The sequence below is a fragment of the Heteronotia binoei genome, chromosome 14 (genome assembly GCF_032191835.1).
Source record: "Heteronotia binoei isolate CCM8104 ecotype False Entrance Well chromosome 14, APGP_CSIRO_Hbin_v1, whole genome shotgun sequence".
In the NCBI taxonomy this organism is placed as follows: domain Eukaryota; kingdom Metazoa; phylum Chordata; class Lepidosauria; order Squamata; family Gekkonidae; genus Heteronotia; species Heteronotia binoei.
In genome coordinates this window covers 29,485,153-29,510,229 of record NC_083236.1, presented here as the reverse complement: position 1 = coordinate 29,510,229, position 25,077 = coordinate 29,485,153, and the positions used below count along the sequence as shown (strand labels likewise).

At 45.1% G+C, this 25,077-nt stretch overlaps 1 protein-coding gene across 2 annotated transcripts in view; it reads right to left on the bottom strand.

Annotated features, from left to right (window-relative positions):
* PEPD (peptidase D) overlaps nucleotides 1–25,077 on the bottom strand; it is a 288,484-nt gene that overhangs the window by 131,747 nt on the left and 131,660 nt on the right. For both annotated transcript variants that reach the window (XM_060254148.1, XM_060254147.1), the window contains 4 exons: nucleotides 24,388–24,449; nucleotides 16,587–16,631; nucleotides 3,236–3,311; nucleotides 477–523 (listed from right to left, as the gene is read on the bottom strand). In XM_060254148.1, the coding sequence (XP_060110131.1) occupies nucleotides 477–523; nucleotides 3,236–3,311; nucleotides 16,587–16,631; nucleotides 24,388–24,449 (230 nt within the window). The remainder of the gene's footprint in view (nucleotides 1–476; nucleotides 524–3,235; nucleotides 3,312–16,586; nucleotides 16,632–24,387; nucleotides 24,450–25,077) is intronic.

Sequence of the window (25,077 nt, the reverse complement as noted above, 5' to 3'; positions counted from 1 at the left end):
GAATCTGACACAGCAAACATGAATTGAAATGCATAAACAAAAAGCTGGCAATATTTGTTCCAGCTGCAGCAGAAATCTCAGCGAGCACTCCAGGACATTTTATGGCCCCCCATAAATACTTGTGTTCGTACCAGGCATAACTGTGTTATTCACATCCATAAAAGCTGGCTTTATTGGAAGCTATCAAGCAATAATAATGGCTATTAGATATAGTTTCTGTAAATTACATACAAAGTCAGCAAAGAGAATTATGCTGCTTTAAACCATATCTAAAAGCAATCAAGCGCCATCTAATAACATGAAGGAAACTGATGAAATGCCGTCTGTGTAATAAAATAATATTTCCAACACCACCTCGAAACGAGCTCATGTAATTGCCATTAAATCAGCATCATTTGGGCTTCATCTGTTGCGTCTCTCGCTAACAAAGAGAGACTTCCCCATAACTTTGTCACTAGGATCAAAAGGGAACTCACCTCTCCAGTTCGTATTCCTTCATGCCTGCGTTTACAGCTTTCATTACCTGTTGGTCAAAAACACAAGACATATCTTAACAAATCTACTTACCGTATTTTTCGCTCCATAAGACGCACCTGAACATAAGACGCACCTAGTTTTTAGAGCCGTTTGTGTGAATTTAGAGGCATTTGTGTGAATTTTTTGCAGTATTCGCTCCTTAAGACGCACACACTTTTCCCTCCACTTTTTTTGGGGGGGAAAGTGAGTCTTATGGTGCAAAAAATACTGTACATAGCAGAGAGGCTAACTGGAAGATGTCATATATTGTGGTCATTTGGGGGTAATCCTGTAGTTTGGTATACAGAATGTACATAAAAAGGCCGGACCATGTGCACATTCACGATATTTGGTGAAGAATGTAGATGTAGGCTTGGGTCTCACCAAAAATGACTGCTGACTGAAGGACTGCCTGAAGCAGAGCATAATTTTCACACTTCTACTAACCTGTCCTGGATAGCTCAGGCTGACCTAATCTCATTAAATCTCAGAAACTAAGCAAGGTTGACCTCAGTTTGTACTTGGATGGGGGACCACCAAGAAGGCAGGCAATAGAAAACCAACTTGGAAAACCTCTTGCCTTGAAAACCCTAGCAAAGATATCAAATTCATTTGTTACGAGGGCTGGATCTGACATAAATGTCATTTTGTCAGACCAGACTACGTGCCATAAAATGTAATGCTAGGTATGGGAGAGAAAACTTTATAAAGGACACCCAATTAACAAACCCTATTAACAATTAACCTAATTAACAATAATCATTTTTTACTCAAAATACAAACATGCTTTAAAAATTAACACTCCTACAGTATTAGTATCTCTCTGATGCCTACCCTCCTTCTTCCATCGTCCATTACTCATTAGCAGGGCTTTTTTGGCAGAAAAAGCCCAGCACAAAATCATTTGCATATTAGGCCACACCCCCTGACACAAGTCAGCCGGAACTGTGTTCCTGTGCGTTCCTGCTCAAAAAATAGCCCTTCTCGTTAGCACTGGGACAGTGTGCAGGGATAATGCACAGCCTCTGACATCTGGCACTAAATGACCAATTACTCACAGTGTGGGTAAGAGCCCTGGATGGGATGGTTCTGGCCTGCGGGCCATATGTTTGAGACTGCAGCCCTATGGAGTTGCCGTAAGTTGGCTGCAACTGGATGGCACTTTCCTCCATCACCTAACCCTCCAGTCCAAAAAGGCCCCCAAATTCTGCTCCTAGAGAGACAGACCCCAGGGGCCAGGCTGTGACGTCTCATCTTACTTTATGCAGCTAGGCATGGGAGATTTAGCAAGGCCTCCCCCTTCCCATTACACACAGTTAACATTCTGCTCCCCAGTCTTGGGTTCCCCTGGGCCTTTTTCATTGTCTTTTTAAATCAGCAATGGATATATCATCATAGCATTAACCCAATTTGTCTATCAGGTTCTCTGAATTCCCAGCTTTCATTCAGGTGAAAATAGTAAGTCCATAGCCTGTTTCATGGCAGTAGGGCTTTTTTTGTAGCAGGAACTCCTTTGCATATTAGGCCACACACCCCTGATGTAGCCTATCCTCCAAGAGCTTACAGGGCTCTTAGTACAGGGTCTACTGTAAGCTCCAAGAGGATTGGCTGCATCGGGGGTGGGGGGAGGGGAGAGTGGCCAAAAATGCAAAGGAGTTCCTGCTACAAAAAAAGCATGGCGCTGCAGAGATATAAGTGGAAAAGCATATCTGAACAACAAATGGAACTAGAGATTTTTTAAAAGTTAAATGAAAGTTGTCGATTCAGATAAGCTGATATTGCAATATGTAAATGGGGGAAAAAACAGTGGTGGAGAAATGGCTGCCACCCCAGGGGACTGAGGCAACAGAAATGGCACTGAAGTGGACAGGACTGGAAAGCTCTGAATTTTCTTCTCCATATGGGTGCCATTTGGGCTTTCCTGCAATCTTCCCCAAAACATCACAGCAACATAGTTTGAGCTAAGATCAAGGAAAGACAGGAAACACCTGGAGGTGCATGGAAGCACCAGAATGCTGTAGGAAAGAGGAGGAAAACCCATATCCCAGTAGAATCCACAAAAGGGCAAAGAAGACACGTACAAGTGAGAAGACAATCTTGTACACAGAGGGATCCACTTGCATGGTGCTTACATAGAATCAAGCCACTGATCTGTCCCTCAAGGTCAGTAATCTCTACTGAGATTGGCAGTGACCAGGGGTGGAATTCTAGCAGGAGCTCCTTTGAATATTATGCCAACTCCCCTCCTCCCCCGATGCAGCCAATCCTCCAAGAGCTTGCAAAAAAGAGCCTTGTAAGCTCTTAAAGGACTGGCTGCATCAGGGGTGTGTGGCCTAATATGCAAAGGAGCTCCTGTTAGAATTCCACCCCTGGCAGTGACCCTCCAGAATTTTAACTACAGGTCTTTCATACCACCTGCCCCCTGGTCTCTTTAAGTGGAGATACCCTGGATTGAACCTGAGACCTTCTGCATGCCAAGCAGACACTGTACCACTGAAAGTTCTGCTCTCACAACTTTGTGCCCAACGCATCAACAGCAAGTTCAAGGGCAATGCAAGGAGTATTATTGAGTTCTATTGAGGAGGGACATTATCCTCCTAATTCTACTCAGCTCTTCCATTACTCTATTACTAAGCAATTCAGATGGCCAGGAACAATCTCTGAAAAACTACTGTTACACAAAGAGCAAAAAAATTATTCTCTGTAAAAGATCCATTACCTCTTTATGAGCTTCACTGGAAATTTTATTGGTGTAGCGAAGGACTTCCAACTCCATGTCTGTCTTAATCACACGGCTTCAAAAGGGGGGGAACAATATCAGGTTAGCAATTCTCCCTATAGCTCAGTCATGTCTAAGCAGGCAGCACAAAGAATAGCGGGGTCTCCTAATTGGCAAACCTACAGAAAATCAAGTCCCTTCCAAAAAAAAAAAAAAAGCAAGGGGCTATTATGGGACAGCAGCAAACAAAAGCTACATTATGAAAGGATGTATTTGATTGGCATCAATTTAGCTAGCCTAAGTAAGATGGGCTGAAAAGTATCTGCAAAGCTGTTAAGAGCGACCCAGCACAACACGAACAGGGTGGAAACAGCAGAAGTGTGTGGCATGCTTGAGAAGGAGGAGAAGCAGGATCTATGGATCTGGTTCGGGTAGCAAGTAGTGGTAGGCAGAAGGTCAAGCATGGTGCAGAGGTCAACTTTGGGTGGATCACTAAGCGCTGATAGTCCACAGCAACAAATGCTGGACTTGGGCCTGACACCACAGGTCACTTGTGCTGTTAAGTTAGGGGGCCACTGTAATGTAGATTAGTTTACTTTCAGAGGCCTAAGAACAGACCCTTGCTTGAGAAACTTAATGCACAACAATGGAACACACGGAGTCTAAGGGTTAAAAACAGCCTACACAACCTTCTCACACTGCAAACACTTGAAGGTGCCTTCTACTAAGCCAGATTCTTGGCCTATCAAGGTCACCGTCATGTGCTCTGACTGGCAGCAGCTCTCCAGGGTCTCAGGTCAAGGTCTTTTCACATTACCATCTGTTCCATGCTTTTAACTGGAGATACAAGGGATTGAACCTGGGACCTTTGGAATGCAAAGCAGATGCTCTACTCCATTGAGTCATGGACCATTTCCATCCCACTGTGACTTGGTAGGCTACGGACAAAACCATAATATACTGTTGCATCTGTGAATGCTGTATTGAGCTCTAGCAGTTTTTTGTGTGGACTTGTGACTCCAGTTTCTATCACCAATCCAAGGGACAGGCACCTTCCTGAATTTCTGCAAGTCCTTCAGGGGAGGAAAGCAGCAGCTGCTATGAAATCTTATCAACCAGCATAAAAAGCAAGTTTGACTGGCTTCCTTTAATATGGCAGATTCCCCCTCCCCACCTCGCCTCTATCAATTCACAGATGACTTATGGTAATCCAGTAGGTTTCCAAGGCAAGAGATGTTCAGAGATGGTTTGCCATTGCCTGCCTCTGTGTCATGACTCTGGACTTCTATGGTGGTCTCCCATCCAAATACTAGTCAGAACAGACCCTGCTTAGCTTCTGAGATCTGATGAGATTGGGCTAATGAGGGCTATCCAAGTCAAGGCAATAAGGCGGATACAGCCCTGCAATGTATGCCTTATTATACAGGACTGAGAGAAGGGAACCATACTTCAGAGGGCCAAGCAGAAGAACCATTCCTTCTATGCAATGGGCATTCCATTAATCAGACAAACAACTGCAAAGATGTGGGGATGAGACCAGAAATGAAATACATAAGGAGGAGTCCCCTTACTGGGGTTGCCAAGTTCCTAGCGATGCCCGGTGGGGGACTTTCGCGTGTGCACTCTGTGTCTGCACGATGCAATGATGTCATCCAGAAGTGACATCATCGTGCTGGCACTTACGGCTGCTCTAGCTGTTAGCGGGAAAACTGTACGGTTTTCCCAGATGCTCTAGCCATTTGCGAGGGAAAAACTCTATGGCACCTATTGTACCATAGAGTTTTTCCTCCCAAATGGCTAGAGCATCCGGGGAAACCATAGAGTTCTCCCAGAAATGCCTAGAGTAGTCGCCGTACAATGGTGCCAGCGTGATGATGTCACTTCTGGGTGATGTCATCATGTCGACAACATTGGGGGAGGTTCCCCCGCCAGCCCAATGTGGGCCATCAGGGGAATCCCCGCCTGGTCCAGGGGCTTGGCAGCCCTATGCCTTACACAGTCCTTCCTACCTATTCCAAGGCACCAGTTACTCAACTAGAAGGAAACAGTTCTTGGTCTGCACCTCCTGAGGCTTTAGACATCCCCAAACCTTCCCAGCTCCTTTTCAAAAATATATGGCACCCCCAGTTAATCTTCTTGCACCAGCCCTAAATTCTCTTAATGTAACGGTAAACCAATATGCAGAATCCCTGTAGGATTATTTGTACAGGCAACATTTTACTATGGCTTTCTCACTGGGACTCAAGGTGGATTACAAGTATGTTTTTTTTTTTTGTTTTTTTTAAATCAATTAGTAAGCCTTCGAAATCCTGAAATGAATGGAAAGACGGCATAGAAATCTGTTGTTGTTTTAAATAAGCGGATTATAAAACACAGTAACCTTTGAATCTAACAGCAAAAAATCCTAGTAAGACACAAGAGCAGTTTAAAACACATCAAAATGTGGAGATCTACAAATCCGCAATGCCAAGGGAAAACAACTGGTGAAAAAAGCACTCGCAATATATGTGGGCAAACCTGACTTGGAACTGAGGCTGTAAGCAGAGATTCTAGTAGGGTTGCCAGGTCCCTTCTGGTGACCAGTGGGGGAGGGGGAGCACATATGAAGAGAAAGGCCTGGACCTTATTGCTGGCATTGCACAGGAAGCGATGTCATCACACCAGTGACATTTGGGTGATGATCGAGAAACTCTATGGTAAAACCAGCTTCTATCAGTGTCTGCTGAAATACCAGAGTGTCGCCAAGATGTCATTTGTCAATGATATCACTTCCTGTGTGACACTAGCTATGAGGCCTAGTCTTCTCCTTTTTCTTGATGTCCTCCCTCCACTGGCCAGCTGATTGGCAGCTGGGAGCCCCTTCCTCCACTGGGGGATCTGGCAACCCTAGATCCTATAGTTCCAGGGCTTGAGGGGGAGAATAGTTAAGTCATCTCGAAATAGTAAAAGCTCAGGAATCAGATATACTTAGTTACTTAATTGATGAACTAGGCTTGAACTGGAACTTAACTGCCAGGTGCCCAAGGGCTAGGTTCATGATTCTAGAGAGAACTGCAGATGGATATTCTATCTGAAACAGAGAAATTACGTCTGTCTGAAGTAGTCATCACTGACTGAGCCATTTTTGCTCTTCACAAAAGTACAAATTATTGGACTTCTCTGATCCCGGCTTAATCCCCTGCCCACCCTACTCACCCAACCATACAACAATCTCCTTTATCAGCCAACAAATAGCTTAAAGATGTGCATGTTTAATTTCTCTTCTTCAACCATAAGGTGCAGGTCCCATAACAAGGCTGCTTTTTGTTATTCCTCAAGTTACAGAACGGAAAGCCCAAGAACAGTAATAGAATATGAATGAATTTCGGCCTAAAGCTACTAAATCCTTTGGGTTGTCACAGCAAGCTTCGCAATGGTAGTAGACTGAGAAAAAGAGGGGGGAAAAAATCCACACACATTGTTTTGGCTTAGAGCTGTATTAAATTTATGAACCCCTGGATGAAGAGTTTAGCAAAAATCAAAAGCCTGCACATCTTTTAACAACCAGCTCTTTTTTCAGTGAGAGGTATTTCCTCACCAAAGGGCCCAGCAGTGATCTTTTAACGGTCCACTGATTGAGACGTACGTTGGGGCTCTCGTGCTCCCTCACATCTCTTCCCTTTCCTGGATAAGTCATAGTTCCACAGTCTGCACATTAACCGTGATGCAGACCACCACAAATGCGAGCCAGGTATGTGGACCTCACCTTCAAACCACAGCTTCATCAGTTTCTAGAGGGGCCACACTCTGCATTAACCATGGTTTGCATCCATGCAAGAGTTAAGTTAGAGATAACAATCCTGGTAGCCTGTTTCAGTCACTCATTTATTTCGCTTATAGTCCACCTTTCTTGTTGGGACTCAAAGTGGACTGGAAAATTAAAACACAATGCGATTAGATGTATCTGTGCACCCACCCACAAAATAAAGATCTTTTTTTTAACAGCCTAGTACTTCCAGACATTAAAATCTGGCAGAATTTGGGTGTGTACACATTCAGAATTTTGAATAGCCCTAATTATGTTCCACTCCTACCTAAGCCGGGTTTGTAAACCTCAGTATCTCCCAGTGAGAAACAATACACTGCCTCTATCTGAGCCAGACGATAGGTTTAACCAGGGTGTTCTTGCCTGCTTTGACCTTGCAGTAGCTCTCCATGGTCTCAGGCAGAGATTTTATCTCACAGAACCCTCCTGTGAGATTAGAAGTATTGAGACAATTCTCTAGAGCTGAAGAGCCATGAAAAGAACTTATGGCAGGCCCTGTCGCTGAATGGGCAGGCTGCCTCCAACCCCTCATCCAAGAAGAATGGAGCTTCTTCTGTGGGCCCAAGAAATCAGCCCAGCTACTGAGAGCCAGTTTGGTGTAATGGTTAAGTGTGTGGACTCTTATCTGGGATAACCGGGTTTGATTCCCCACTCCTCCATGTGCACCTGCTGATGTGACTTTGAATCAGTCACAAGAGCTTACAGAGCTGTTCCCAAGAGCAGTTTCTGTCAGAACTCTCTCAGCTCTACCTACTTCACAGGGTGTCTGTTGTGGAGAGAGGAAGGGAAAAAGATTGTAAGTCACTCTGAGACTCCTTCAGGTAGTGAAGGGCAGGATATAAATCCATTCTCTTCTTCTAGTAGCCAGAAGGCAGGCAAGGCCCAATCAGCATTTCTCTCTCTTCCTCCACCCCTAGCATTTTCTCTATGTCGTACTGAATGGGAGGGGGGACAAAAACAGAGTTTGTCACAGTGCCCTTGAGCTGGCCTTGCTTTCAATCATCTTCTATCGCACACTTTAAAGCTGGAAATGCTGGAGATAGAATATGGGACCTTCTGCATGCAAATTAGATGTCCCACCACTAAGCCACAGCCCATCCCCAGGGAGCTGTCCTGAACAAATCTTCCAACACTGCAGAAGAGCTGTCAAGTAAGGTAGTGGGGGGAAAACTGGTAGGAATAAGGTATTGCATGTTCCAGATAATATATTGCTTGGGTACACCAGCTGGAACTTGAACCTGGAAACAGCTGGGTCATGAATTCTTCCAAAGAGTGGAGCTGTAGGAAGGGAAACTTTGTGCTCCATTTTCTGCCTTCTGGAGGGGGTGGGGTTCACTACAGAGCCAGTTTGGAGTAGTGGTTAAGTGTACAGACTCTTATCTGAGAGAACCAGGTTTGATTCCCCACTCCTCCATTTACAGCTGCTGGAATGGTCTTGGGTCAGTCACAGCTCTTGCAGAGCTGTCCTTGAAAGGGCAGCTTCTGTGAGAGCTCTCTCAGCCCCACCTACCTCATAGGGGGGTCTGTTTTGGGGGAGGAAGGTAAAGGAGATTGTAAGCTGCTCTGAGACTCTGCGATTCAGAGTGAAGGGTGGGGTATAAATCCCTTCTCCTCCTTCTTCCCCTCCTTCTCTTCTTCTCTTCCTCCTCCTTCTCCAGAGCACATACACCATTTGCCCACTCGCAGTCTCAATGTGGTCGAGAGACCTGCACCATTAGAGCTTTCACAGGCCAACATCTCTTTATGGAAGCAGTTCTATCCCCATACCCCCAGCCAGTGCCAGAGAGAGACAGGTGGGTGGAGTCTGAAGTTCCCCCAGCTTTGAGGGTGCCCATTGTGGCTGATTTTTATTTAAAGTAGATGGTTTCCTAACCACCATGACAAAGCTCCCTGGGTAAGTTAACTCTGAAAACGTGCCACTATTTTCAAAAGCCTCACAAGCTGCTGTTTTTCTCAATCATATTTCAATCCTGCTGCAATGAAAAAAGCCAGAGCGCAGACAGAACACCGCGTCCCCGCCAGCACACAGATAGATTTTTTAAAAGCGGAGATTTCATCGGGAGTGTATTTATCCCGGTGACAAGATTATACTTCCAAGTTTGACAAAATGATTCCCGCAGAAATGACTGCAGCCGCTCACAAGGATAACTGGGGCACTGCTGGGAGATAACTCACTCTTTTGCTTCTACCAGGATTAGGTTAACCAGGTGCTTTTAATACTGTTTCTACTTCCCAAGATGCACAAAGTCCAAACCACAGGTGCCTCAGTGGTGAGCATCCCATAGAGATTATCTCAGAAGTCATGGTTCACAGTCCAAAAGAAAAACACATCCTCTATATCAAGAGAATTTTTAACAAACCCATTTCCCTATACCAGAGGTGGCCAACGGTAGCTCTCCAAATGTTTCTTGCCTCCAACTCCCATCAGCCCCAGCCATTGACCATGCTGGCTGGGACTGATGGGAGTTGTAGGCAAAAAACATCTGGAGAGCTACCGTTGGCCACCCCTGCCCTATACCATACATTGTGGGTCATAGCTTTTAAACCCACTGAGAGCCAGTTTGGTGTAGTGGTTAAGTGTGCGGACTCTTATCTGGGAGAACTGGGCTTGATTCCCCATTCGCACCTGCTGGAATGGCCTTGGGTTAGCCATAGCTATTGCAGGAGTTGTCCTTGAAAGGGCAGCTGCTGTGAAAGCCCTCTCAGTTCCACCCACCTCACAAGGTGTCTGTTGTGGGGGGAGAAGATATAGGAGATTGTAAGTCGCTCTGAGTCTCTGATTCAGAGAGGAGGGCGGGGTATAAATCTGCAGTCTTCTCCTCCTCCGCCAAAAAAAGATTAAAGGAAATGTCCCCATTTCAAACGAGCTCAAACTGAGCAATACGTTCATTTGGTCTTTCAGAACAACAGAAAGGGGTTGGGTTCATACCATCTACCCTCCCCGTCTCACTCCTGTGGAATGCATCAGTATTAACAGAATTTGTCTTCTGCGACATGGCATCATGTCTTTCAAGCGATGAATGTGCGACATAACCCTGTGTGCCAAGAGTCAAAGAGCTACTTAAGAGTGCACACAAAGGGCATCCCCAGGCTTGTAAACAACCACTGCCTCGAGGCATGAGCGTTTTCATAATTTATAAGAGACTTGGTGGTAGCCTTCTTCTGGGCCAACAACAGACCTTAGTACCTGACGACAGCAGGATGTGAGCTAGGAGGGGTCAATGGTACTGCAAGCCTGGAACTTCCAAGCTCCCGTCTGCAATGCTGTGCACGTGTAAGCCCAGGGGAATTTTAGCCTGTACGAAAGAGTAAGATAGCCCTGTATGGAGACCTCTCTGTGCACTAACTGAACACATGGGAAGGGAGAGCAGGCACAAGTGCGCTAGGCTCACCTCCAAGCGACCATCAGAGTGTCTGCATGACAGCGATGTGTGGAGAAAGTGTCTGAGTATATGCTCTCTTCCCCATGATGGGGGACACTAGTTTCTGAATATTGTCGTTTATGCAAGTGTACTTCCACCCAAGAGTCATTTTGTAGAAAAATACGTGGTGGAACTCATTAGTATAACTCATTGGCATATGCCACCCCCCCCCACCAGCCAAAAACAACCGATGCAAAAAAGGAGAGCCCCAGGCGAGCAAGGCATGCTTGGGCTGGCTAGAGATCCAGCCAGCCTGAGCAGGCCTTGCTCACCTGTGGCTCTCCTGGGCCACTCCCCCACCAGTCAAAAGGCAAGCAAGCCACCCATCTTCCAAAATCACATAAGAAGTGGAGAAAGTGTGGTGTGGGCTTCTCCAGGGGTTAATGAGGGCTGCTGGGGTATGGCAAAGCCCCTGGTGGCTGGTTGGCTGCCTACTCTCCTAATCCAAGGATTGTTATGCAGCTGCACTGCTACTCAATGGACAAGGTAGATAGATGGGAAGGAGGAGGGGGGCCGTCAGAAAGGTTCAGGAGCTGTGCTCCTGTGAGTTCCTGCTTAATTCAAGGCCTGCTTTCGCCACATGCACTGCTTGGGAGCTGGCGATCACATGGAGGCAGTGACCAATGCACTCATACCTATGGCTCCTTTCCCCACACATTCAATCAGTGTGTGGGAGGGGTTGTTTGTTCAGGGCTATCAGCTGCAGCGAATCCCCTGCAGAAAGGCAGCAGCCAGCCTCCTCTCTGGTTGCGTGCTCCAGGTTCTTAGGGACCCTGAAACTAATCAAAGGTCTTGCACAGCACAAACCATTCTCTTCATGGAAAACTGCTTGGAAGGACAGTTTGAAAGAACTGGCTGATACAACCTCTGTAATCTACCATTTGCTGCATGGGGACTCTTCTGGACTTCTCTGTGCCCCCTTCTGACTTGCGGGGAATGCTTTGCCCACATTAGTCTATTTTGCCACAAGACTGCAAAGCTCTGACAGCTTTACAATGGAATTGGGTGGATTCCCGGAGCAAAAACATGTCAATTGTTATTTGACTTTATGATTAAAAGGGAAACTCCACATTCAGAGTCCCTGTATTTGTGAATACCAGTTGCTGGGGAGAAAATACAAGGGGAGGCAGGCTGCTTTCACACCCAGGCTTCCATCTCACACTGCAAGGTTCCTAAAAAGATGCTGAATTCTGAACTTCTTTGTGAACAATTCCTTTGGATGCCAAATATTTCCCCTTCTTTTGAACACACAGTGGTGTCCAACTTCCCAGGAACTTTTCCCCACTCACAAATACATGCTGTATTGGACAGATTCAATTTCCAGAGTTCTTCTAAGGTGGCCTAGTATACCCCACCCCAGCTTGACTCTCATTCTCCTTCACTGTATCACATGGAAATCAGGTTATCACTGACACACGAGGCTCCTGAATCTCAGCTGCTCTAGGGGGAGAAAGTATTTCTTGGCAAAGGGTCAGCAACCATGGTGGGAGTTGTTGGCAGATGCTGCTCTCCATAAAGGCAGGACTAGAACTAGGGAAGATGGCCACCATCTCAAGACTTACCTGCTAGATCTGACCAGTGGCCCATCTACTCTAGCATCCTGTTTCACATAGCCACCATTCAGTTACCCCAGAGAGCCAACCAACAAGGCACAGAGGCCAAGGCCTTCTCCCTGAGGCTGCCTCCTAGCACCAATAGTTAGAACACAGAGAGTCCCGTAGGCATTCAATGAAATTGCTGAGCAGTCAGGTTAAAACAGATAAAAGGAAGTGCTTCTTCACCCAAAGGGTGATTAACATGTGGAATTCACTGCCACAGGAGATGGTGGCGGCTACAAGCATAACCAGCTTCAAGAGGGGATTGGATAAAAATATGGAGCAGAGGTCCATCAGTGGCTATTAGCCACAGTGTGTGTGTGTGTGTGTGTATTTTGGCCACTGTGTGATACAGAGTTGGACCAGATGGGCCACTGGCCTGATCCAACATGGCTTCTCTTATGTTCCCTTTAGTCATCATAGCTGTAACCAATGACAGACCTATCCTTTATCCATTAAATGCCTTTCTAAAAGCCATCTATGCTCATGGCCAACATTATGCCCATCGGCAATGCATCCTGTAATTTAATAACTCATTGAGTAAAAAAATTACTTCTTTTTCTGTCCAAAATCTATTGTCCATCAACTTTTAGGTGTCCCCAAAGTCTGGTACTGCGGGGGAGGTCTCTTTATCTGTCTCCACTCTGCATATTTTTTTAAATATATATATATTGTATCCCTCCTTAGCAGTCTTTTCTCTAATATGAAAAGCTGCAGGCTCTTTGGCCTTTCCTCATAAGGAAAGGTGCCCCAACCCTTTCATAATCTTCCACCCAGAATGGTACACAGTATCCCAAATGAGGCTGCATGGTAGGTAGATAAAAGTACTTTACAATGTTGTTTTTTTTGGGGGGGGGAGGGAATTAAAATGGTGATCTTTTCCCTAATAATCCCTGGCATGGAATTTGCATTGTAGAATATAGAGAAAAAATTGGGGCCCATCACCAGCAGTGGATGGAAGGGTCAACCTAACCCAGGATGTTGTCCTCCACTGAGCATGCTCACCAAGTTCAGTGGGAAAGAACCAGCTGAACATCCCTGGAACATCCCAGGAGGCCAAATTGAAGAACTCAAGGGAACGGGCCTTCTCTATCGCAGCTCCACACCTGTGGAATCGACTTCCAGAAGAAGTGCGGGCCCTGTGGAGCCTTGAGCAATTCCGCAGGGCCTGCAAGACTACTTTTTTTAAGATGGCCTTCGCGAAATGCTGAGCCAATGATAGATTCGCTGTTGTTGTATTCCGCCATCAAATTTACTAAAAACCTGTAATGTAGCACCATAAATGTTAATTTTAAATGGAATGTTGATCTAAATGATGGTTTTATAATGTAGTATTTATTGAATTATATTATTTTATTGTATATTGTACTAATATGTTGTGAGCCGCCCTGAGCCTGCTTCGGCAGGGAGGGCGGGATATAAATAAAAAGTATTATTATTATTATTAATTTCAATCAACAAGGTACAAACAAGCCACGGTCATATTAAAGTCAATGAACTATATCCTACCACTGCATTCAGCATGGAGTATTCCTCTATGCATACACAGTCTTCTTCTAACCCAAAGAGCCTTTTTCTGAGAGAAGGGACTCTTCCTGCAGAGGAAGCCTCCCTCAGAGACATGTTACTAGATGTTACTATGGCACACACAGCACAGTGGCCAGATCTTTTCTATTCCAGGAAGGGCTACAGACAACGTTGGTAAAAGGCACTCCTAGCCACAACTGCTACCTGTTTATCCAGCAACAGGTCTAGGAGAACTTCCACCTTAGCTGCACCTAGAAGTGGAAGAATATAACTTATAGTAGAATACAATAGAATTAGGCCATCACTCATTTATTACTGAACACGCTCAAAGTATACTTCACAAGCAGGGTTTTTTCCCTCCAAGACATCACAAAAACCAGCCAAAGTTCACTTAAGGACTGGCCAGCTTGAGCCAAGTACCATCTGAAGGACTTCAATAAGCATGGTGCATCAACCCACTTGGCCTATGTGGCCCCTCTATCAAATCAAGGTATGAATATTCTTTCAGAGTGGAATGAGATGTGATTTTAAAAACAGGGTTGCCAGCAAAAGCACAACCACTGTGAGGTATTTAACCTTCTCTCCCTTATAAGGAGCAGGAAAGGAAATGACATTACACAAAGCTTCAGCTCGACTTGATTATCACTAGCTACTGCTTTGGACAAGGGAAGGAAGTAGACAGGGAAATGCATGTGATGATGTCACACCTCACTGCTGCCTGTTACCATAGAGGATACGACACAGGGTTGCCATTTTGGACAGCAGTTAAACTCTCAATCTGTTATGTGGTAATCCCACCTATTCTCTGAGGAGATCAGGATGCCAGATAACAGTCCTCCTTTCCTTTGTTTTCATCCTCATAACAAGCTTACAAGCTAGGTTGACAGCGAGTATGACCACCCCATGTCACCCCCCCTCCCGTAATCTTAGTGGCTATGAGGAGATCCGAATTCAAGACTACCCAATCCTAGTCAGCCACTAATAGCTTTCAGTATGATAATCCTCCTATTTGTATCTATTTAATTTTTTAGGTTCTTAACTGACGACCTTGAGGCACAGAATCTCTTATTTAAACAAGAACACTTTTATTTTCAAGCACTGGGGGGGGGGGACCCTTAATATTCTTAGTTTACAAAAAAGATTTTAAAAAATGAAGGCATATCACCCCCATGAACACTTTAGGACTTGGATACTTATAAGTACGCTTCTGCTAATGTCAGACTCCACTGACATTCAAGTGTAATTAAAGAGAATAGCCATAAATTTGCCAACGGAATGTATTAGAATTAATGCTTTTAAAATGAATCCCAAAAGGAGGCAATAATAGTCTGACATTTTTGTAACATTACCCATTCTGCCAGACTTTCAATTAATATTTCGCTGGGCAGTTACAGCAATAGTGCTAATTATAATGAATATATTTTATTTGTAGCTACACAATTGCTAACACTAACCAATTTTTCAGCAAATTAACAAGGATGATCAGAGTGGCATTTCATATTGTTTCTCCCTCCTTTGCAATGCTACATAATGGCTGGAGGCCTACAATGGGCATTCTCTGTTGTTGGCTACAAGTTCATTGGAGGAGGAACCGCTTTGCATTCAGAAGATCCCAGGTGCAATCCTCAGCACCTTCCGCTGAAAGGATTTCAGGCTGGCAAGTCCCGTGAAAGCTTTTCTGTATCTGAGCCCATAAAGGACTGCTCAGATTCAGAGTTTGTATTGGGCTTGGCAGACTGACAACCCAATTCAAGAGAAGCCATATTCTCAAGCTGTTAATATTCTGACCCCATCATATTTGGGGAGGGGGATGTGGCTCAGTGGAACACAATGTGCTTTTCATGAAGAGGGTCCCACGTACTATCTCAGGCATCTTAACTTAAAAAGAGATGAGGCAGTAAGTCATATGAAAGACATCCACCTGAGGGAGCCCCTGCTGATCAGAGTAGACCAGGGATGGCCAAACTGTAGTTCGGGAGCCACATGTGGCTCTTTCACACATATTGTGTGGTTCTTGAAGCCCCCAACTGCCCCGTTGGTCAGCTTGAAGAAGGCATATGTCTCTTTAAATCACTTCTTCAAGTCAAGTTGGTCAGCTTGGAGAATGCATTTAAAGTTGCTTTCTTTTCACCTCTCCCTCCCTCATCCCTCCATCTATTTTCCTTCTTTCCTTCCTTCCTTTGAAGTTTATTTTATGTGGCTCCTAAGTTAATCAAGTTTGGCCACCTCTGGAGTAGACAATGTAGATCTTGATAGACCAAGGGTCTGACTCTTACAAGATTGCTCAAAGAAGGGGCTCATCAGCTTTGCATGCAGAAAGTCCCAAGTTCAATCTCCAGCTGAAACAATCAGATAGGAGGCGATGCAAAAGATCTCTACCCAAGACCCTGGGGAATAGCTGCCAATCAAATTAGACAATACTGATCTTGATCAATCCAAGGTCTAAGGCAGCTTCATATTAAGTGCATTTGTATGAACCCCCCCACCTCACCCTTCAAAAGCATAGCAAAAAATATGGGCAAGATAAAGCCAAGGCACAAGACTCACCATCTGGGATATGGGGGAGCCACAAGTCTCCTGGGCTCAGGATATTATTTTAAGTTCTCTGAAACAGCAGCTCCAGGGGTGAGGGGGGGGGCAGATTTTGTCGAATTGCAAGGGTGGCTAACAAGTGACACAAAAACAAGTTTCTGTATGCCCACTGATCACTTTTATTTTTATTTTTTTTGGGGGGGGGGAGATCCACTAATGCAGCTGCCCACATTGAATTTACAACATGCTTTGACCTCATATTTATAAAATGCTTTCAGGATGTTCTTAAAAGGCACAGCCACACGCAATCTGGGCACATGGTATAGTCTCCCTTTGTTTTTATTTTGTATTTCTGGGGTCAAGGTAGAAATCTGAATTGACATTTTGAGGTATCAATGGTAAGAAATGACCAAAGAGATCAGAGAGAGGACTCTGTGTTGGGGGGAAAAAGATCAAACAAGATAACATACCATTCAGCAATCTCTGGGTGCAGGATCGTGTTGTTTACTGTGAATCTATGAGAGAGAAGGAACAGACGTTAACAGCAAACTCCACGAAATACCCCTATGCCAGATTTATTTCCAATCAACATTTCATGGGGCCCCTTCACACCGTGCATCTGTCAATACAAACATGTACAGCATCTGAAGAAGCACTCACACCAAAAGGATACCCCAGAACTATTAATCTGTGCATTGATAGGTTTTGACACACAGGTCACAACATGGTGTTATATGAAGCCCTGAAAAATAAAGAAGTGTGATGGATGGAGGGGTATAAAAGAAGGAAGCTGGAGACATTCTAGGCCTCCCTTCACATCTCATCTTACCTCCCTCTACAGGGCTCTGTACATAAGAACCACCAGGGCTTTTTTTCTAGCAGGAACTCCTTTGCATATTAGGCCACACATCCCTGATGTAGCCAATCCTCTGGGAGCTTACAGTAGGCCCTGTACAAAGAGCCTAATACGCAAAGGAGTTCCTGCTACAAAAAAAGCCCTTGGTACCACAGAGATGACTCTCAAGGGGCCTCCCCTCAGAGCAAGCCTGGTGAAGCCAGAGTTTCTCCAGCTACCAGTCCTCCAGCAGCAGCCACTGGTAAGCTGGCTTCCCCAGAAGGAACATGTGGTGGCAGCTGCCCTCCAGACAAGGAGAAGCAGGCTGAACGTGACTTCATTCCCTCTATACTAACACTGCTGAATCTTTACTTGTCTCAAGCAGCTGCAGGCCTCTGCCATGTGGAGATCTCCATTGTAAAACAAGAGGCATTAGCTGGTGGATGTGACAACGTGCACAACCCTGATTAACTGAGCACCTTAAGAGACCATGCCCAAGTCTCTTCAGTCATTCCTCACTGGTCTGGTTTTCTAAAGTGCTGTTGTATCCATCTTTGTTGCCTTCTTCTGAGCTCATTCCAAGGTTAGCATCAATGTGGTTCAGCAATTTTGTTCCATGCTCTGGTTTCAAATTTGGTTAAGATGGCAAACCTGGCAAAATATTCTTCTGTATTTGACCCACAGCTACACAGCAACTGTGAGAATTCCTGGAGACATGGGTGTAAGAGGGGAGGAAGTGTATAAACCTACTCCCCTGACCAACATTATCTGAGGTTAAGATATTGTCTATATTAGCCCAATCTCATCACTTAGCCCAATCCCATAAGGTCTTGGAAGCTAAACTGGTTTAGTGCTTGGATGGGAAACCACCAATGAAGACTGGAGCTCCTGGGGTTGCCAACCTCCAGGTGAAGCCTGCAGATCTCTTGGAATTACAACTGATCTCCAGACTATAGAGATCTGTTCACCTGGAGAAAGTGGCAATTTAGGACTCCGCACTCCCCAGGATCCATTCCCACAAATCTCCAGGAATTTCCCAACCTAGAGCTGGCAACCCAAATTGCTATGTAGAGGCAAGCAACAGCAAAAATTCTCTGTTCATCCCTTGTGTTGAAAAACCTACAGGGGTGCCATAAGTTGGGCATGGCTTGATGGTCTTTTCCACCACTATAAATTCACAGGCCCAAGGTAGGTTATTCTGTTGCCACATAGACACAGTGGGGAATGATGCAAGGGTGGCATTTTCTTGGCCATATTACAGTATCCATCCATTTACATTGCAAAAACAAAAGAGGCTTCATACATGAATCAGTATCTTTAAAAAAGCAACAGACACACCACGGTGGATCCTACCCCAATCCTACACTTCACTTAGTAACATTATTCATTCATTTATTAAAGTATTTCTACTCTACCTTTTCTATTGACTCATGCTTAAAGACTTCCTCCAGTCTAAGAAGGCTTCCTCCAAGTTAAATGGCACTTCCTCCACTGCAGGAAGAGTCTTCTACTGGAGGAAGAGTCACTTAGATCAGCGGTTCCCAACCTTTTTGGCACCTGGGATCAGTTTGGTGGAAGACAATTTTTCCATGGACTGGACAGGGGTGGGGAGGGGGTTGATGGTTTCAGGATGATAAAACTGTGCACTTTATTTCTATTAGTTTGGTGTAGTGGTTAAGTGTGTGGACTCTTGTATGGGAAAACAAAGTTTGATTCCCCACTCCTCCACTTGCAGCTGCTGGAATGGCCCTGGGTCAGGCATAGCTCTTGCAGAGTTGTCCTTGAAAGGGCAGCTTCTGTGAGAGTTCTCTCAGCCCCACCTAACTCACAGGGTGTCTGTTGTGAGGGAGAAAGATAAAGGAGATTGTAAGTCGATCTGAGACTCTGAGATTCAAAGTGGAGGGCGGAATATAAATCCAGTGTAGTAGTAGTAGTAGTAGTAGTACATTGTAATATATAATAAAATAATTATACAACTCACAGTCTGATTGCTAACAGGCCATGGACTGGTACCAGGCCATGGCCCAGGGGTTGGGGACCCCTGACTTAGATAGATGGATCTACCTCTCTGCCTCCTAGAAGATGGGACAATTTGCCACTTTCAGTACTGGTATCCCAAGGGCTAATGAAGAGCATCAAATACTGAAGTTCACACTTTGCATTCAAGAGCTTAACAAAAATACATTCCTTGGAATCAGCACCCAACTTCTACAGGCCTTGCAAGCACAGAAGAGAGAGAATTCCAATCATGGGATGGGACCTGCCAGTTTTTCTACTCCGTCTCACCCAATATGCCTCCTTACCACAGTCCCTGTCCCAAAGACTTTTCTCAGAGCAGGTCCTGTGATCCATGGCACAGCCTTTCAGGGTAGTCGAAGGGGATGCTCTTTCCCTCTTCTTTTTTTCACCAGCAAAAACAAACCCTAGTCTCAATCCTTCGCCTATAACGGTATTCAGTTTTACCTAGTCTCTACCCCGACACAAGCGCAACAAGATAAATTAAATTGGCATCACGCTAGCCATGTTCTCTACGGAACTCAACTGGTCACTAGGGAACAAAAAAAGGAGAGCAGCTAATGAGATTTTGTCTGTTTTGAACATAAATGAAGTCTCCCTTTTTCCCCCTCCCAAGAGGCAGGTGTTAAGATCATTATCCCTGCAAAAAGAAAAGCCACAGTTCTGCAAAAAAGCAGCGATGAGGATGTAAAAGCTAGTTAAACACAAAGAGGCCCATTGATGAGCAAAATGGTACATTTTGCCTGTGAAGTCCCGCGAACAAAAGGTTGGACCCCTGTTTCCTATGGAAAGCATCCCACCATGATCTTAACAAGCAATGAAGGAAACCAGGCAGTGGAGAGCTGTGAAGAATAGAAGGATGGAACCCTGGTATCAAGATTAATACATCAAAAACTGAGAACCGAAGGGCTCACCGAGACAAGAGAGTTGGGATAACTGAACATAGCTATGCTCCAACAAGCCAGCAGGCTCTCTCTTTTAAGAAAACAGACTGACAGCGCAGGGTAAAACAAAGCTGCCAAGCACCTGCTCCACAAACGGGGGATAATTGTCCCAAATTCACAATACCCTCCATAGAGAAGAAAAAGGTGGATTTCTGAGGAATCACCAGCCAGGGTGGATTCACACAACTGTTTCCTCCCATGGCGAATGATATTTATATTCATCCCTGAGACAAGAGCTTCTTCAGAGAAAAGACCCAAGGATTGCAATCAGTCCCTGAACCCTCACAAGAGGAAGAGCCAGCCTGCATGACGCTCATTCGCCAGAAGCCAGTCCCTTTCAACCCTTTCTGCCATCAAGCCGCAACAGACTTACAGCAATGCCTCATGCAGTTTTTAAGGCAAGGAATGAGTAGAGGTGGTTCATCACTGCCTTCCTCTGCATAGCAACCCTGTTCTTTCTTCCTTCCCATCCAAATATTAAACCATGGCCAACCCTGCTTTGCTTCCAAGCTTTGACAAGACTGGGCTAGCCTGAGACATTCAGGCTGCTAGCAACCCACCCAGAAGCTACCAATTCTATGTTGGGGAGGGACGGTGGCTCAGTGGCAGAGTATCTGCTTGGCAAGCACAAGGTCCCAGGTTCAATCCCCGGCATCTCCAACTAAAAAGGGTCCAGGCAAATAGGTGTGAAAAACCTCAGCTTGAGACCCTGGAGAGCCGCTGCCAGTCTGAGTAGACAATACTGACTTTGACGGACAGAGGGTCTGATTCAGTATAAGGCAGCTTCATATGTTATGAACAAAGCAATGCGAGTCTTCTCCTACCCACCCCAAACCCACAGTGAGGGCTTTCTTTTGAGCAGGAACGCAGTTTAGTATAGTGGTTAAGTGCGCGGACTCTTATCTGGGAGAATGGGGTTTGATTCCCCACTCCTCCACTTACAGTTGCCGGAATGGCCTTGGGTTAGCCATAGCTATCTCAGGAGTTGTCCTTGAAAGGGCAACTGCTGTGAGAGCCCTCTTAGCCCCACCCACTTCACAGAGTGCCTGTTGTGGGGGAAGAAGAGAAAGGAGATTGTAAGCCGCTCTGAGTCTCTAACTCAGAGAGAAGGGTGAGGTATAAATCTGCAGTCTTCTTCTTCTGGCTGGCTTAGTGTCAGGGGGTGTGGCCTATTATGAAATTAGTTCCTGCTAGTTTTTCCCTACAAAAAAACCCCTGTGCGGAACAACGGTGACATCAGGGGTGTGACCTAATATGCAAATATACAAAAAAAAGTCCTGCCCATGGTGATTTTATAGAAGACTCCTGTTTTCCTTTGCTCCCCCATAACAAAAGTTTTGGGGAGGAACAACAGAGATTTACAGGTCCTCCTGCGGAACCAAGGATGAAAGCTGTGCACAGGAACAAGACACGTTCCTCAGCAGGAAGTGCACATTCAACCACTACGGCTGGAGCCCCTCTGGGAGGAAGCACAGGAGTAATATCACTGCAAACAACCCCCACCCCATTATTTTCTTGCAAAGGGAGAGATTTATTTTGGGGAGCAGAGATCCTCATCCAGCCTGTCCCCTTTTTAGCTCCTGGCACGTTCAACATGCCTAGGGACTCACTTGTTCGGGATACATGTGGCTACTTGCTGTTAAGGGGGAATTAATGAAAGGTCAAAGAGGACTAATCCAGACAATGTTAAAAAGAAGCTGAAAAAAGTGCAGCGCAGCAATGCAATTAGTGCAAGTAGCTGTGGCAGTTGACAGAAGGCAGAGAGTGAGGGCTTGGAAGCAGAGAGCAATTTCAGCCACCCTTAAGCAGAGAAGTGCCCAGAATGTTGCAAGGATAAAAGATGACATGAAATAAGACAGTCCTTGACAGTTGCATTGGGTGGATTTACAGGGACAAAGGCTGGAATGGGATCAGCTTTCCACAACAGACTCCCAAAGATGCAGATAACTCTAGGCAGGCAAGACTCCCCGCCCCCACCCCAGCAATTTCCCCAATGTTCACCCCTTATGCTAGCCTGACACAGTGGTCAGAATATCAAGCCTAGAATCAAGGTTTAATTCCCCACTCTACCATGGAAGTTTAAGTGAGCCTTACCCACTCTCACATGGTGGTTGCTGTGAGAGTAAAATGGATGAGAAGAGAATGATGGAGGCTGATTTGGATCCCCACTGGGGGAGTTAAGATGAGGCGTGCATGAAGGAAATCAATAAAACACATCAGAGCACAACCTGTTCATTTCAGAAGTGCAGAGGAAGCTGAAGGAGTAGGACTAGCCCAAGGTCACCCATGGCTGGGGGAGAGTCAAACTCAGGCCTTTTAGATGCCAGCACAACCCTCTATCCACCACAAGGCTTCTCCACTATGCTGACTGGTGTTATCCAGCCTGTAGGCCAAAAGCAGCACAGAGGAGGCATTTAACCTCTCAACAAATGCCCTGGAAGTTTCAGGATCTGCTTTCAGAGAGAGGGGAAAAATCCAAAAGGGCTTGATGCTGTGTATTGTTAGCTTAACAAATCAATCCACTCTTGATTTTTTAAAAAGTACTTTATCAGTGCACAGCTGCTCTGTACTGTACATAACCCAGCAAGATCGGTCAAGCTGCACAGGCAGACAGCAGACTCTGGATGGAAAAAATAATAACTCCTTTCCCCTCGGTACCGTCATCAGTCGCAACTATTTGATGCCAGCTCTGGCCAATGGAACGACCGTGCCAAGAACTGAGGAGGGGAGGGAAGGGAAGGCCCTCAGAAGAGATTAAAAACAGGAATTTCAGTCAGGCAAGAAGCAATATCACCTCTCCGTGCCTCAGCAGTGGGAGTCCTCTGACTGACAGAAGGCGCCCGCAAATGATCCGCGGCTGCCAGAAGGCTGCAGGAAGATCATTTTATGCCCTGTGGTTACGGAGCAAAGAGCATCTCTGAACCCACAGAGAGAAAGCCAGCGGAACAACCCGATGCCTCTTTCGAGAAAGTTATATATCTGACATGAGGGGAAAAGGTGCAACGCAGAAGTATATGCTGGGGGTGGGGTGAGGGTCAGTAAACGTCCAGCATTTAAAGCCATCAAAGCTCTAACAGTATTTGATAATGGTGCTAAATGCAGTCCCTTCTGGCAGTTTCCTGGCCTCTTTTCAACCCATCATGGCATTTACATAGTATTCAAAGTGCTTCACGTACCTTACCACAGTAATACAAACATCACCCTGGCAAGGTAGGCAGTATCCCCAAATTACAGATGGGGATGGGAGGGAGATAACAGGAATCCTAAGAGCAACCAGGGAGGGCCCTAGAAAACAGGCTTCTCACCTGTAACTGAGGTTCAAGAGGTCATAAAAATGAGGAAGAACAGTATCCAACTTCATTAACTCTGTAAGTATTTGCAGGACTTTTTTGTAGCAGGAACTGCTTTGCATATTAGGGCACACACTCCTGATATAGCCAATCCTCCAAGAGCTTACAGTAGGCCCTGTACTAAGAGCCCTGCAAGCTCTTGAAAATTGTCTACATAAGATGGGTGTGGCCAGGGCTTTGTTTTAGTGGGAATGCAGAGGAATGCAGTTCGGGCTGGCTTGGTGTAGGGGGGTATGGCCTAATACGCAAATACGTTCCTGCTGTGAAACAATGGTGCCATCAGGGTGTGTGGTCTAATATGCAAATGAGTTCCTGCTGGGCTTTTTCTACAAAAAGAGCCCTGGGTGTGTCCTAATATGCAAAGCAGTTCCTGCTACAAAAAAAGGCCTGAGTATTTGTAGAAAAGTGCAAGAGTCCAATAGCATCTTAAAGACTAGCAAAATGTGTGGCAGGATATGTGCTTTCATGAGTTCATGAAAGCTCATTCCCTGCCACAAATTTTGTTAGTCTTTAAGGTGCTACTGGACTCTTGCTCTTTTCCACGAATACACGCAGACTAACATGGCTACCCACCTTGATCTATCTGTATTTGTTAAAGTACACAGAGGCATAAGAAAAAAGGAGACTAAAGCTGAAGAAAAAATGATTGAAACTAAGGAAAGAAAGACACCTGAGAGAATTTTCCCAATGGAAAAAAGTGATGGCTGTCAGAAGATAACTGACAGGAAAGGTTGCTGGGGCTCTCTCCCCCTCAAGGCACACTTTTCCTCAAGACAGAAGGCAGGAGAATCACAACACTGACTTCCTGGCTAGAGCTCCAGAACCTTCCAGCATTGCTTCTATGCCCATGCAGAATCCATATTTGGGACTGCCTGAAGACTGCAGACACCACCACGTTCTTTTCCACAGCTTATTTATGTGACACACCATTTACGTGACACGCCAATACTACTGGCCTTTACTGAGACAACACATGTGATGTGCTTTGAGTCTTCAAAAGCACTAAAGTAAAGTACCTTTAATCCATTTACATCCCACACGCTTTTCAAAGTTCACTGAAGATAAGGGACCCCCTCACACACACACACACATTCATCTGCAAAAAAGATAAGAGACGGTAACTTACTGACTAATTCCGTCAAAGGAAGCTTCCCTAGTCACACTCCCACTGTCCGTGTTCACTCCTCTCTGGAAAGAGAAATGTTCCATTACCCCCAGCACAGCTGTTTCAAACTTAAAATTCAGAAAGAAATCTTCACATAAACAGTCGTGGGGCATGTTTATGAAATGAACTGCATAAGAAATGTATAGAATTGTGAAAATAAGTGCAAAAAAACATGAAATAATTTTAAATAAAGTTTTAAGTGTGATTTTTTTTCTGAACTAAGTGACTACAATGATTATAATTACTAAAAACAAGTTATAGAAAAATATTCACATAATAATTAGAACAACTTGAATCAACAGAAAATAGTCCTATGACACATGAACAGAGCTACTTGGTGACAGTTCGTAGTGCAAAAACTTCTAAATATTTGGAAATTTCAGACGTTTCAGAAATTCAGAATTTCCAAATCAAAAATATGAAGTCCAGAATCGATGACAAGTAAAAAAATACAATGCTATAAAAAGCTAAAGGTAATCCCCCTGTGCAAAGACTGAGTCATTACCAACCCACGGGGTGACATCACATTATGACATTTTCTTGACAGACTTTTTACGGGATGGTTTGCCATTGCCTTCCCCAGTCATCTAGATGGTGAATATTGCAGATGGTAAATTCTGAGACGAGGTGTCCAGATTCTATTCCACTCAT